At 35.9% G+C, this 15,291-nt stretch overlaps 1 protein-coding gene across 2 annotated transcripts in view; it reads right to left on the reverse strand.

The window, feature by feature from the left end:
- The window catches only part of LOC127877548 (DNA polymerase subunit gamma-1-like), an 83,250-nt gene that overhangs the window by 17,509 nt on the left and 50,450 nt on the right, over positions 1-15,291 (reverse strand). For both annotated transcript variants that reach the window (XM_052423508.1, XM_052423509.1), the window contains exons 14-16: positions 7,533-7,702; positions 3,353-3,451; positions 2,276-2,433 (exon numbers count right to left, since the gene is read on the reverse strand). In XM_052423508.1, the coding sequence (XP_052279468.1) occupies positions 2,276-2,433; positions 3,353-3,451; positions 7,533-7,702 (427 nt within the window). The remainder of the gene's footprint in view (positions 1-2,275; positions 2,434-3,352; positions 3,452-7,532; positions 7,703-15,291) is intronic.

Consider the following 15,291-nt stretch of genomic DNA (forward strand, 5'->3'; position numbering starts at 1 on the left):
ACGGCAACGCTGTGTCAATATTTAGTCACTTCCGGTGAACTTTCGGTAAAAACAAAAGTAGAATTCATAGAGTAATGGTTCCGTAAAGAAAGTTGATTTTGTTGATTTTTTTCCAACATATGTTGACCAAATATCCGAATATTCGTTCGAAAGGATGACCGAATATTCTAATACCAAAATCGGTATTCGTTGCCATCCCTATTATATATACATGTATAACAGTTTCCTAAAGTAAAAAAATTCCGTCTCTAAAATAATTTCCAGCAAACTGACCTGAGGTCTTTGTTTATTCATTTCTATTTGTGTCTATTTGTTTCTATTATATCTGTGGGAGAACTGTCATAAAAATAATTTTATTAATTCACACAAATGATGTGGCTAGCAGTAAAGATTGTGTTTTCTATCGATGCATTATCTCTTCAGCATGAGAAGTTGGATGTAGACAGTAATTAATAAGCGATGTGTTTGTAAAACACTATGTCCCCATATATTTGACCTTTGACCTTGAAGGATGACCTTGACCTTTCACCATTCAAAATGTGCAGCTCCATGAGTTACACAGGCGTGCCAAATATGAAGTTGCTATCTTTAATATTGCAAACGTTATGGCAAATGTTAAAGTTGGAGCAAACAAACACACAAACCAACCAACCAACAGACAGGGCAAAAACAATATGTCCCCCACTATAGTGGTAGGGGACATAAAAAGCGAAATTAGCATTGTATTTTTAATGTTGACTCATTAACTACATCATAATCAATTAAATGAAGGCATCACTCTTCAGTCAGGTTATGAAACCAAAACAAAGGGGAATATTTAGCTCAAGAAAATTCTGTTTGGCTACATTATTTACATCTTACATAAGATTTATGCCTGTTAAAAATACACGAAATATCCAAAACTGGAAATATTTAATGATTCCCAGACACATTTCTGACAAAATTATTGCAAATCCAACAAGATATGTGTTTGTCAGAAACACTATGCCCCCTTTTGTGCCGCTTTGAAGCTATATATTTGACCTTTGACCTTGAAGGATGACCTTGACCTTTCACCAATCAAAATGTGCAACTCCATGAGTTACACATGCATGCAAAATATCAAGTTGCTATCTTCAATATTTCAAAAGTTATTGCAAATGTTAAAGTTGGCGCAAACAAACACACAATATGTCCCCCACTATAGTGCTACAGCGCTAATTAAATTTTCACCACTCAAAATGTGTTATTCCATGAGATACACATGCATGCTAAATATGAAGTTGCTATCTTCAATATTGCAAAAGTTATTGCAAAATGTTAAAGATTTTCATTTTTTTCTCAAATTCAAGGGGGGGTAATTCTGGACTTATAACTCCGATTTTTGCTCATTTTTAATAGGGTTTGACTCATCATTCAGATAAAGACACTGTACAAGTTGGGAAATGATTGGATGAAAACTGTGGACTAAATTGCGTAAACAAGCCTTATTTCACAATTTTCTCAAATTCAAGGGGAGATAACTCTGGACTTTTTACACTGATGTTACCCATTTTCGATAGGGATCGAGTCCTCATTAATATAAAGACACTGAACAAGTTTGAAAAGAATCCGATGAAAACTGTAGACTTTATTGCATAAACAAGCCTTATTTCACAATTTTCTCAAAATCAAGGGGAGATTACTCTGGACTTTTTACACTGATGTAACCCATTTTCAACAGGGTTTGAGTCCTCATTAATATAAAGACACTGAACAAGTCTGAAAAGAATCGGATGAAAACTGTGGACTTCTTGCGTAAATTAGAAAAATTCTAACGCACACACACACACATGCACGCACGGAAAACGGAAACCACGCCATGACATAAGCTCTTCAGGACTTTGTCCAGTAGAGCTAAAAACTAAAAAACTCCCAATTGCCGTCTAATTAACTCTCAAAAGGAAGGAAAATTTTGTCAATTTCGTACCAAAGTAGCATTATTTGGAAGAAAACAAAATTAGCACTGAAACTGAACATTTCAAGCCAAATGCATGTAATAGAATATTTCAATTGGTTTGAGCAATTAATTTCAAGCAATTTGAAAGATACATTATTCCCAATATGTAGATTTCATGATGCCAATTTTCCCAATTTCAGGGTTTTTTGCGCTAATTTTTCCCAATTGGTATGGAACCGGTACTTTTCCTAATTGGACAAAAAGTGCAGGTAGTCCAGTGCTCTACGAACTGAGCTAGTCGGCATATTTGGCTAAATGAGGAGTCCAGCTAATAAAAATATAACACAGTTCCCATACTCAATCCTCTTCTGGTTGTTCTTCCAGTAACTGCATGCCTTGGCCAGTTTCAGCACTGTGTCGGCGCCGGGCCCTGACTGCGCTGACAGGGTCTTGTCCTCCAGGTAATTGAGATAGTCTTTGGCCAGGGGGTTGCCTACCCTCTTACCCTTGCCATCCTTGTTTGTTTGTATGTGAGAAAATTCCATTTGTGTTGCATCATGCAAAAATAGGTCTTATGACATGTGCGGCCAGCACAGCTCCAGATCAGCCTGCATATACGAGCAGTTTGGTCATGACCTGCCAAGTCTGCTGTAAAGTCATGAACAGTTTTATGGTCTCATAACCAAAGAGGGTAGCTCCTGACCATTAGCTCCTGATTATACTGTGTGGATGAACAGGCTGGTCTGGAAATATCCTGGCCGCATATGGTATAAGACCCATTTTTGCTAAAAATTGCATTTCTGAAAAGCATCTTATTACACATATATAATTTTAATCAGCCACTTCAACTATGGTTTTCAACTGTTAATAAACTAATTTAAAGTATTTAAAATTTTATAGACATTATAAAAATGCTTCTTTTTTTTATACATTCAATTATTTTCTTGATTTTAGTTTCGCTAACATAGACTTTTTTCGCTAAAGTTAAAATAATTACACATGATGAATGTATTAATAGTGAATTAAGACATCCATTTACACACATTGAAAACCGATGAAAGATAATGAGTATGATCAGGAGGTGTTCATTCTCTTTGCACATTAACCCTTTGCATGCTGGGAAATTTGTCGTCTGCTAAAATGTTGTCTGCTCAATTTCTAAAAAAAGCATTTTCTTCATTTTTTTTCAAAGAATACTATCCGAATAGCAAACAGTTTGGATCCAGATGAGACATCACGTTCTGTGGCGTCTCATCTGGATCCAAACTGTTTGCAAAGGCCTTCAAAATTCGGTTCCACACTGAAAGAGTTAACTAGAAGTTTTCTAACGCTTGCTTTATAAACTTATCTTTTTGCAGCACTAAACAAGTGCAAAATATATACATTATTTTTAAAATCCCATCCCAAAGAAGACCAATCTGGCAACGTCTATACCTTGTGTGGAATCTTGAAGAACCAGCAGCCTGGTATGTTCACACTGTCATAAGGTCCGTCTCCAGTGTGATAGGGGCAGTCAGTTTTAGGGACTCGTCTCTGAAATGGGGAAGACATATTTCAGATTTTCAGTTTAAAATACATCTGTTAAAAGACAGCAAAGCTCGACTATTCTTCAGGTGTGACATGACAGCTTGCTAGACTATTCTTCCAATTGGGTAGAATAATGTACATTTTCATTTAATAACTTTTAATAATGTCCCTGAAGACTTACCAATTTTGAAGTTTCAATTCAATAACTGAAAAAGGTACAGTATTATAGTTACACTGTATGTTTTAAATACAATAAGGCCACGACTTTTATATTTCTTGGTTTACAAAACCGCCGACCCTAATTTTTGGAAAATGGGAAAAAAAATAAAATCGGAAAATCGTCTTTTTTTATATATTTTATTCCCGACCGCACTGAAAAACGAGCGAACCGAGAAAAAAACGATCCGGTTTAAGTACGGTTGCGAATAAAATCAAGTAAGTACAATCAACGATTGGTTCACATATATTGCAGAGATCGGGATATTTTTCAATGTGACACAGTATGTACCAGTCCTTTTATGGGCACTTCTCAAAATTTATTTGTTTACAGACAATAGGAAAATCAGCGTCAGTAAAATGTCGACCGCATCAAAATTTATTTCCGAGTCTGTGACGCAACTATATTGTTTAACATGTTTATTATATTAAACAAACCCGATATTATAGTAGATAAAAAAAGTATTACCGTGCAATTTGATAATTAGTATAAATAATCCAATAAAACACTGCCATTATTTAGGATATATGTGTTTAGGAATTTTGTAAACACGTCCACCATAGTTTATAGGAACTGTACAGAAAGTTTGGAAATCGGAACAAATCGGTATATCTCAGAAAATCATTGATAAATGTATTTGTCGTTTTAATGCTTAGGGCCGAGTAATTTCGGCAAATCGGAACTCAACTTGCGTAAAATACTAGCTCAATTAACCGTTAAACTCCGCCTCCGTTCTCTGCAAAAGATTCGAAGGCGGAGCTATGCACGTGCTATTATTAAATTGGAGGATTGCAATTGAGAAACAAACGCACGATTGGTTCGGCATGTTGATTGCTAGACAAAGGAAGCCAATTTTGTCGGCGCGAAATTTGTCGCTTTATTGCTTGAGACAGGGACCTATACAAAATTTGTTTGTATAGGTCCCTGCTTGAGACAGCAAGCGGCTTTCCTTTGATGACGTCAAACTGTCAATTCACACAGACTGCACATTTTCGGAAGACTTTAACTGGCTCCTTGTTTACAATTCCAGTAAAAAAACTTGGTAACATTAAACTTCGGATTAAATTATCAAAATAAAGCAAAAGCCAAGTTGACAAATATGATTGTATTAATTCGCGTCAGTTCAAATAAGACGTTTTGCGTTGTAAATCAACGAGTTTTCATGACAACAACAACTTTAACAAACATAACCGCGACGACGCGGGGATCGATCTACCTCGATTTTTTGCATGGACGATGTCATAAGTCGAATAAGAGCAAACACATACTTTTTGTATGAGTAGTTTATCTTATATGAGATTTATGCAACGGGCATCGCATTGCGTAATGGTGCGCATCGAATTACGGAAATGAAGCGCAGTTTTTCGTTTTAATGGGAGAAGAACGCATGTCATTTAATGGAGTGTTTAAAATATCCTGATGTTACAAAAGGTGCTTTTAGGTGACTCATTTCATTTGAAGATATAGATGTCTTTCATTGCATATTTAGATTTTTCGTCTCTGTGTTAAGGTTATAAAAGATATGATGTCTTTGTTCTGATGTTATTAGTATTAACTTAATTTTCCAATGATGTTTTTTTTTTTTTTTTTTTTTTTCGACCGCCCGATGGACCATTTTCAAAATAATTTTTGTAAACCAATAAAAAAAAAAGTCGTGGCCTAATGGGCATAATTCTGCATTAAAGCATGTCAGAATTATGGACTTTGGTCCATGACCTAATATAAAGACCCCAAAAAAGTGCACAAAGTTTTGGAAAAAAACAGAGACATGTTTTTATGCACACAAAACTCAACCTGCTCTAAATATTGCATTCAAACTTTAACCTGATATTGTTTAGCCCAAATTCTGTTACAATGCTGGTAACAGATACAGGACGGCAGTGTTCTCCGGAAGCACCGGTGGCTGGCGATTTCACCGGTTGCTAACAATCTAGGCCCCGTCTACGTTGCCCAAAGTATTATTTCTAAATTTAAATGCTAGGTCGCTGGCTACTTTGAAAATCTAACTGGTTCCAAATTTTATTACGGAGAACACTGATGACTATGTTCAATGACTATTTAAACAGATTGTGAACTCAAATATAATTCTATTTTATCAGTGCATAATCTTTTAAACAAGTAGATGTCCTACAAAAATTTTGTGTTCCTTCTTCTGAGTGCATAAAACACACAGCACATTTTCTTTTCATATTTAATATTCAAGTACATCAAGTGTTTAAAACAAACTGAAGTTTCAACAATACATTTGAAAGGTGCTGTAACAATTTCTTTCAAAGACAAAACAATTATAGCATCATGTAGTTTCTGAAATTTAACTTGCCAGTTAGTGTTAAGTGATTACACCATCTTGCCATGGTATACTTCAAGGCTTGGCAATACATGCCTAACGCTGGAACAACATGGCAGTATAATGCTTGAGCGTTAAGTGTCACTTTAGATTAGCATGTGCAGCATACATGCCATAAATTTTCAGACCAATTCCGGGACACTGAGCACAATTTTCCTGGACTTATGCCGATTTTCAGGGACATGTATACATAAAGCGATATATATATTGACATATATGCATTTTGGATAGGCATTTTTTTTTTCATCGTAAATTGCTAAGTTTGAAAGACTAACCGAAATACACAAGATCTATTAATGTCCAATTAAACATTACTACTTCCATTACTAGATACAAGCCACCTGTTTTTCGTGTTAACAAAGAGCACCAAATTGCTTTTATGTACATGTCACATTCTGCAGGAAACGCGTGGGCTTATCCACAGCTGCATAAAAACTTCGTAGCGCTTTTGTTACTATTTTAAGATGTGATGAAATAACGTCCAATCGGGGCCGTTTTTTTTTCCACTGAACACGTGTTAATCGCCTGACGTGATGTTCATGTTTTTATACAACACAAAATACACCCAAAATTTCCATGCGACGTTCTATATGTCTGCATAATTTTTGCGCTCTTTTTATTAGACAATTGATAAAGCACTGTTTATTTGATGCTAGAATTTGATAATGTCACCTGTGCATTAAATTTCGGAAGCGTGTTTCGGATTACAAATTAGATAAAGCTCATTTGAGAATTGGAGGAAACATTTACAGGTGTGCGTAATTAATTCAACAAACTGCCATAAAATAACACGCTTATGAAAATTATGTCACTCGTCGTCAGCATGATCTTTCTGCAGGTACACTGCTTACCAGTGTTGTCGCTCATTCAAAGCGTGCGCCAACAAACTGCCATAAAATCAGTATATTAAAGCCAATTAACAACCACATTAAACAATGCCGCCTTTTAGGGTTGACTGCCAACGTGAGACAATCGATATGATAACAGGATCTGTGTTAATTGATCGATTTTGACATGTAACATAGTCACCTATTCGGGTAGGCATGGAGACGCTGCGGATTAGAGGGAACATAATGATTCGAGGTGCAGTTAAGCCTAAGATAAGGTACATGTATATATGGATTTTGTAAAATCCGGGAATCTTTACATATTTCCGGGACTGCGGGACACGTTCTTCATTTCCAGGACAATCCCGGATAATCAGGGACGTATGGCATGTATGATGTGCAGTCCTCATAGGCTAGTCAGGGATCACACTTTCCACTTCTATGGAATTTTATCTTTAAAAGAAGTCTAATTTAAACAATAATCCAGTTTAAGCGAAAACAATCGTCCTTGGATAGCCTGTGGGGACATTTTCTTAAATCACAAAGTAAAAGACAATGACATTCTTATATTACGCTAACGTTGACTTTTTCAAGTCATGCAGTTTCCGAAAAAATTTTCATTGGTATCATGTGTTCAGATATTACAGTTATCTCCAATCACAAACAAAAGTCAATGACATTCCTATATAACGCTACCTTTTTCGGAGGCTCTTTTAAGTCCTGCAGTTTCTGGTACTTGTCCCGCGGTTTGGTGTCGAGGGCATGCTTCATCGCACCCATCAGGTGCTCCTCTGTCTGTGAGTCGCTAACGTCATCGTACGCCCACACCGGGTCCGAGTCTTGAGTCTCAACATCTGACTCGATCTCTGTGACACAGATGAAAGTACCAGAAGATGTTTTCTTTTAATGTTGATTAAACATTGTTCTGTACTTCAATGATGTCAATTATTGGTTTATATGCCCATAAACATGCACTGTCTAAGTGACAATATGTTCTGCTCTTCTTTTATAGGATTCCATGATCAATCTTCATTTTAAAGTCAGAACCCAAAGATTAGACATTATAATCAGATATTTGTTATCACCTTTGAAAAGAAAAAAACTAATTTCTTCAATAACAAAAAATGTGTTTGCAAGAAACACTATGTCCCCTTCTGCGCCACTTTGACTTTTTTCTTCTTTTTTTTTACCTTTGACCTTGAAGGATGACCTTGACCTTCCACCACTCAAAATGTGTGTGCAGCTCCATGAGATACACATGCATGCCAAATATGAAGTTGCTATTTTCAATAATGCAAAAGTTATGGCAAATGTTAAAGTTTGACAAAACCAACAGACCAACAGACAGGGCAAAAACAATATGTCCCCCATTATAGTGGTGGGGGACATAAAAAACAAAACATGGTGAATAATTTGACTTTTTTTGTTATTTAATTAGACTCAGTCATGTTGCAATAGGTCAGTCAAATGGAAAGAAGCACCAGAGTGTACCACATGGCCTCCTAATGCACTTTGAAACTGCACAGCAGCTATATCCCAATTAAATAACTTCATGACGAAATTATGGTCAATTGATATTAAACAAAGTTGGACATGGACATTTTCTCTAAAATACCCATTTTCTGGCCTTTTTTATATTGACTCTTTCAAATACAAAACCCAGCCTTGGCCTAAATCTGAGAGTCATGACAGCAGACTCGTGAATCTGAGAGTCATGACAGTAGACTTGTGAATCTGAGAGTCATGACAGTAGACTCGTGAATCTGAGTCATGACAGTAGACTCGTGAATCTGAGAGTCATGACAGTAGACTCGTGATTCTGAGAGTCATGACAGTAGACTCGTGAATCTGAGAGTCATGACAGTTGACTCGTAAATCTGAGTCATGACAGTAGACTCGTGAATCTGAGAGTCATGACAGTAGACTCATGAATCTGAGAGTCATGACAGTAGACTCGTAAATCTGAGTCATGACAGTAGACTCGTGAATCTGAGAGTCATGACAGTAGACTCGTGAATCTGAGAGTCATGACAGTAGACTCGTAAATCTGAGTCATGACAGTAGACTCGTGAATCTGAGAGTCATGACAGTAGACTCATGAATCTGAGAGTCATGACAGTAGACTCGTGAATCTGAGAGTCATGACAGTAGACTCGTGAATCTGAGAGTCATGACAGCAGACTCGTGAATCTGAGAGTCATGACAGTAGACTCGTGAATCTGAGTCATGACAGTAGACTCATGAATCTGAGAGTCATGACAGTAGACTCATGAATCTGAGAGTCATGACAGTAGACTCATGAATCTGAGAGTCATGACAGTAGACTCGTGATTCTGAGAGTCATGACAGTAGACTCGTGAATCTGAGAGTCATGACAGTAGACTCGTGAATCTGAGAGTCATGACAGTAGACTCGTAAATCTGAGTCATGACAGTAGACTCGTGAATCTGAGAGTCATGACAGTAGACTCATGAATCTGAGAGTCATGACAGTAGACTCGTAAATCTGAGTCATGACAGTAGACTCGTGAATCTGAGAATCATGACAGTAGACTCGTGAATCTGAGAGTCATGACAGTAGACTCGTAAATCTGAGTCATGACAGTAGACTCGTGAATCTGAGAGTCATGACAGTAGACTCATGAATCTGAGAGTCATGACAGTAGACTCATGAATCTGAGAGTCATGACAGTAGACTCGTGAATCTGAGAGTCATGACAGTAGACTCATGAATCTGAGAGTCATGACAGTAGACTCGCAAACCAAAAATCAGGCATATATCTTCATGCGTAATTCTGAAAAATAAGTCAACAACATAGTCTAATCTACAAGATACATTTAGTAATAGACCCTTTTCACAATAAGCCAAAATCGATAAGAGCGCGAAGTCACGTGACTCGCTGAATTCCAGAACGAGGCGGAACGTGATGCCGTTTATAATACCACGCAATGCCGCATCTAATTTCAACCCATCACGCTTTTGACGTTACGATATTGTCAACACAAGATGACATCGTCAGTAAATATCTACTTCCCATTTTAGGTGTCAATACATGTATATACATTTTCTTGATTAAAGTACTTGTTTTTATTCACATGTTTGCACAAATTTTGACACTGTTAGTTTGAGCCTTTTTATCGCGGTGTTTAATCAAAGATCTATCAATAATCTTGTTTATTGGTATATCTGTTGTTTAATTGTCCCTGTGTTCAGCACAAACCCATTATCTCGTTATGATCAGATACTGTGCCGACACATACTAAATAACAACAAGGGGTCATAAACCACATGTTGCGGATGTCTGGTCATTTCCACATAATTTATGATACCCCCGTGTCTTATCGTGGTAGTGGTATTGCAATGTCATTTCTTAGAGTTATTAAAAGTCAAATACTCAATTGTTGCTATAATTAAATGTATAAGATTTTGTAAAAATTACCATTACATTCGTTACTTATGTACATTTACTAGAATAAGTGATACAAAACTGAACGGAATAAAACAATTGGGACCGCATAAGAAGTTGATTTGTTGTTCTTTATTAAACTTATAATCATGATGGTATGCCTATGAAAGGAATCGAAGAGGCTTTTGTGAATAACCATCGTAGTGAAGAGTAAGACATGAAGATTTATTCTTTATTTTAGTCTCAATTACATACAATACAATACAAACATTCAATTATATATAGACAATGTGTTGGTGATATTTGATATAATGCGACATCCCAATAATCTATACACATATGTTGCATAACAGTTATATGATATATCATATAGAAATCTAAAAATGTCCTATGTAACATAAGAGCATTGTAGCACATGCGTGTCTGCTCATCATTGTAAACAATTACTTGAAACAGGTGATGTTTTTATTGAATGCTACGAATATAATATTGTCGTCTGACACCGATCTGATATTGTACGCCTCGAATATGAACCACTTTACGAAAAAAGCACAATGGTATATACCATCTGTGTATTGTGTTGGTAAACAAATAATTAGCTAAAATCATATCATGATACATACATCAAACATTTTAATAAATGGACATGTGTTTATCTAATAAGGCCACGACTTTTATATTTCTTGGTTTACAAAACCGCCGACCCTAATTTTTGGAAAATGGGAAAAAAAATAAAATCGGAAAATCGTCTTTTTTTATATATTTTATTCCCGACCGCACTGAAAAACGAGCGAACCGAGAAAAAAACGATCCGGTTTAAGTACGGTTGCGAATAAAATCAAGTAAGTACAATCAACGATTGGTTCACATATATTGCAGAGATCGGGATATTTTTCAATGTGACACAGTATGTACCAGTCCTTTTATGGGCACTTCTCAAAATTTATTTGTTTACAGACAATAGGAAAATCAGCGTCAGTAAAATGTCGACCGCATCAAAATTTATTTCCGAGTCTGTGACGCAACTATATTGTTTAACATGTTTATTATATTAAACAAACCCGATATTATAGTAGATAAAAAAAGTATTACCGTGCAATTTGATAATTAGTATAAATAATCCAATAAAACACTGCCATTATTTAGGATATATGTGTTTAGGAATTTTGTAAACACGTCCACCATAGTTTATAGGAACTGTACAGAAAGTTTGGAAATCGGAACAAATCGGTATATCTCAGAAAATCATTGATAAATGTATTTGTCGTTTTAATGCTTAGGGCCGAGTAATTTCGGCAAATCGGAACTCAACTTGCGTAAAATACTAGCTCAATTAACCGTTAAACTCCGCCTCCGTTCTCTGCAAAAGATTCGAAGGCGGAGCTATGCACGTGCTATTATTAAATTGGAGGATTGCAATTGAGAAACAAACGCACGATTGGTTCGGCATGTTGATTGCTAGACAAAGGAAGCCAATTTTGTCGGCGCGAAATTTGTCGCTTTATTGCTTGAGACAGGGACCTATACAAAATTTGTTTGTATAGGTCCCTGCTTGAGACAGCAAGCGGCTTTCCTTTGATGACGTCAAACTGTCAATTCACACAGACTGCACATTTTCGGAAGACTTTAACTGGCTCCTTGTTTACAATTCCAGTAAAAAAACTTGGTAACATTAAACTTCGGATTAAATTATCAAAATAAAGCAAAAGCCAAGTTGACAAATATGATTGTATTAATTCGCGTCAGTTCAAATAAGACGTTTTGCGTTGTAAATCAACGAGTTTTCATGACAACAACAACTTTAACAAACATAACCGCGACGACGCGGGGATCGATCTACCTCGATTTTTTGCATGGACGATGTCATAAGTCGAATAAGAGCAAACACATACTTTTTGTATGAGTAGTTTATCTTATATGAGATTTATGCAACGGGCATCGCATTGCGTAATGGTGCGCATCGAATTACGGAAATGAAGCGCAGTTTTTCGTTTTAATGGGAGAAGAACGCATGTCATTTAATGGAGTGTTTAAAATATCCTGATGTTACAAAAGGTGCTTTTAGGTGACTCATTTCATTTGAAGATATAGATGTCTTTCATTGCATATTTAGATTTTTCGTCTCTGTGTTAAGGTTATAAAAGATATGATGTCTTTGTTCTGATGTTATTAGTATTAACTTAATTTTCCAATGATGTTTTTTTTTTTTTTTTTTTTTTTTCGACCGCCCGATGGACCATTTTCAAAATAATTTTTGTAAACCAATAAAAAAAAAAGTCGTGGCCTAATGTATGTACTAATAAATAAAAATTTCCAAAGGATATTTATGAAACAACACGAACCTGATCATATTCTCAAAGCATACATTACTAATTGCCATTGTTTCCTTTGTTCACACACGGTTGTGTTCGTGCACATGTTTCATGAGATTGATATCACCATTACTGAAATTAAGTGGTATACCATATTGTCTATTTTCATCGTTTACAGTTTGGCCAATACTGAATTAGTATTAGCGCAACGAAAACGAGATCAATATCACGTGACATCAATCGAGCAGCCGCTAGTCTCACTCTGTTATCTGACATTATACATGTTTGGACAGTTCAATTTCCACCACGTCCGTGTGCTTCACTTGTATATAATGATTCTTCAATATTGTCATACACTGTTAAATAAATTTTATTTAATGTAAAAGAAAATTAACATACAATTTAAATAGTGTCAAGTACTTCACGTTTATAGTCCTTTGTTTTATGGTTGATTCAACGCTTACAAGTTCGACAGTTCATGAAAAATAGCGCACACCAACACACCCATACGTTTGAGAATTATAATCATATAATACTTTTTATTATGCGGCTTATATATATATATCTTTGTTTTGAGCAATTATCGATGTAAGGTCTTCAGACCACCTTTACTCTGATGTGTTAATGTTAATGGTTTATACGTATTTGTATAAAGATGAGATAAAATTTAAAAATATTTTCTAATTGTACTAGATAGTATGTAGTTGAATTATTATTATGGTTGTTATAATGTTTATTTTAGAAGTATTTATCAATTTATTGACTTAACACATACTGTAATAATGTTATAACCGTCCCGAATGTAAAACATAAAGTCAACTGCTCAATATGCTCCACCATTCGCATAACATAGGAAAAGAAAGTTGTCACGTTCCGCCTCGTTCTGAGATTGGACTCGTCACGTGATATCTAAAAATAGCAACAGTGTTCGTATTGTGAAACTGGTCTATTGTGGAGTCTGTTTAATATTCAAGTCCAATAAACAAATATATGGGCAGATGGGCTGACCCTTACAGGCCTGGCCTGCGATTCACTTGTGTATGTATCCGACGTCTATCCTATCTGAATGTAGCAAAACTGCAGTATACAAAACAGAGCCCCCTTTTATTCTTTAAGTTGCCAAATGTTTGTACTTATACATATGTATAAGAGTCTCGGTGGCCCTAACACTCCATCAATTGATTTAATAAAACTCATATGTATTATAGATGTATGTTTTTCATGAATGTAAAAGCGTCTCGTTGGCCTCAAAACTCCACCAATAGCTTTAGTTTCCCCCTTTAAACCAAGCCTAACACAAATAATCCTGACCCTGCCAAACTCACAGATGTCAACCTGATTTTCAGGCCAAAATCTGAAAGCCTTCCAGTAAAGATTTTGAAAAAGTGTTCTTTTAAAATAAATTTTTAAGTCTATGTCCAGCACCTTTTCAAAAAAAATCAATGCACACAAATTATTCTAGAGCTAAATCTGTAAGTCTTGTACTAGGTAGATTCGCTCACCAAAACATTTTCGATTTTTTTCTCAAAAAAGTTTTACTGACAAGAGATGTGTTCGTCAGAAACACAATGCCCCCTATTGCGCCGCTTTGAATAAAAAAATTTTTTTTATCTTTGACCTTGAAGGATGACCTTGACCTTGAACGTCCACCACTCAAAATGTGCAGCTTCATGAAAACGCCGCTTTGCATAAAAAATATATAAAAATTTGACCTTCGACCTTAAAGGATGACCTTGACCTTGAACTTCCACCACTCAAAATGTGCAGCTTCATGAGAATGACGCTTTGAATTTTATTTATATACTCTTTGACCTTTGACCTTGAAGGTTAACTTTAACCTTAAACTTCCACCACTCAAAATGTGCAGTTTCATGAGATACACATGCATGCCGAATATCAAGTTGCTATCTTCAATATTGAAGAAGTTATGGCCAACGGTAAAGTTTTCGGACGGACAGACGCCATAAATTTGACATTTTACCTTGAAGGATGACCTTGAACTTCACCTTTCACCATTCAAAATGTTCAGCTCCATGAGATACACATGCATACCAAACATCAAGTTGCTATCTTCAATAGTGAAAAAGTTATGGCCAATGTTAAAGTTTTTGGACAGACGGACAGACGCCATATATTGGACATTTTACCTTGAAGGATGACTTTGACCTTCACTTTTCACCACTCAAAATGTGCAGCTACGTGAGATGCACATGCATGCTAAATATCAAGTTGCTATCTTCAATATTGTAAAAGTAATGGCCAATGATAAAGTTTTCGGACGGACAGACGCCATATATTTGACATTTGACCTTGAAGGATGACCTTGACCTTCAACTTTCACCACTAAAAATGTTCAGCTCCATGAGATACACATGCATGCCAAATATGAAGTTGCTTCTTCAATAGCGAAAAAGTTATGGCCAATGTTTAAGTTTTTTTCGGACGAACAGACAGACTGACATACTGACTGACATACTGACTGACGGACAGTTCAACTGCTATATGCCACCCTACTGGAGGCATAAAAATAGAAAATCAATGGACTTGAACAAAACTATCATTTGATCTGCAAGTCGTGTAGGTAGAGCAAAACCAACAAGAGATGTGTTTGTCAGAAACACAATGCCCCCTATTGTGCTGCTTTAAAATAAAATTTCAATATATCATATGACAGGTTTAGAAATTATCTCCCATTTAAAGCTAATTACTTCCCTTGGATTGTATTTTTTACTTTTGA

Source organism: Dreissena polymorpha, chromosome 4, assembly GCF_020536995.1.
Source record: "Dreissena polymorpha isolate Duluth1 chromosome 4, UMN_Dpol_1.0, whole genome shotgun sequence".
In the NCBI taxonomy this organism is placed as follows: domain Eukaryota; kingdom Metazoa; phylum Mollusca; class Bivalvia; order Myida; family Dreissenidae; genus Dreissena; species Dreissena polymorpha.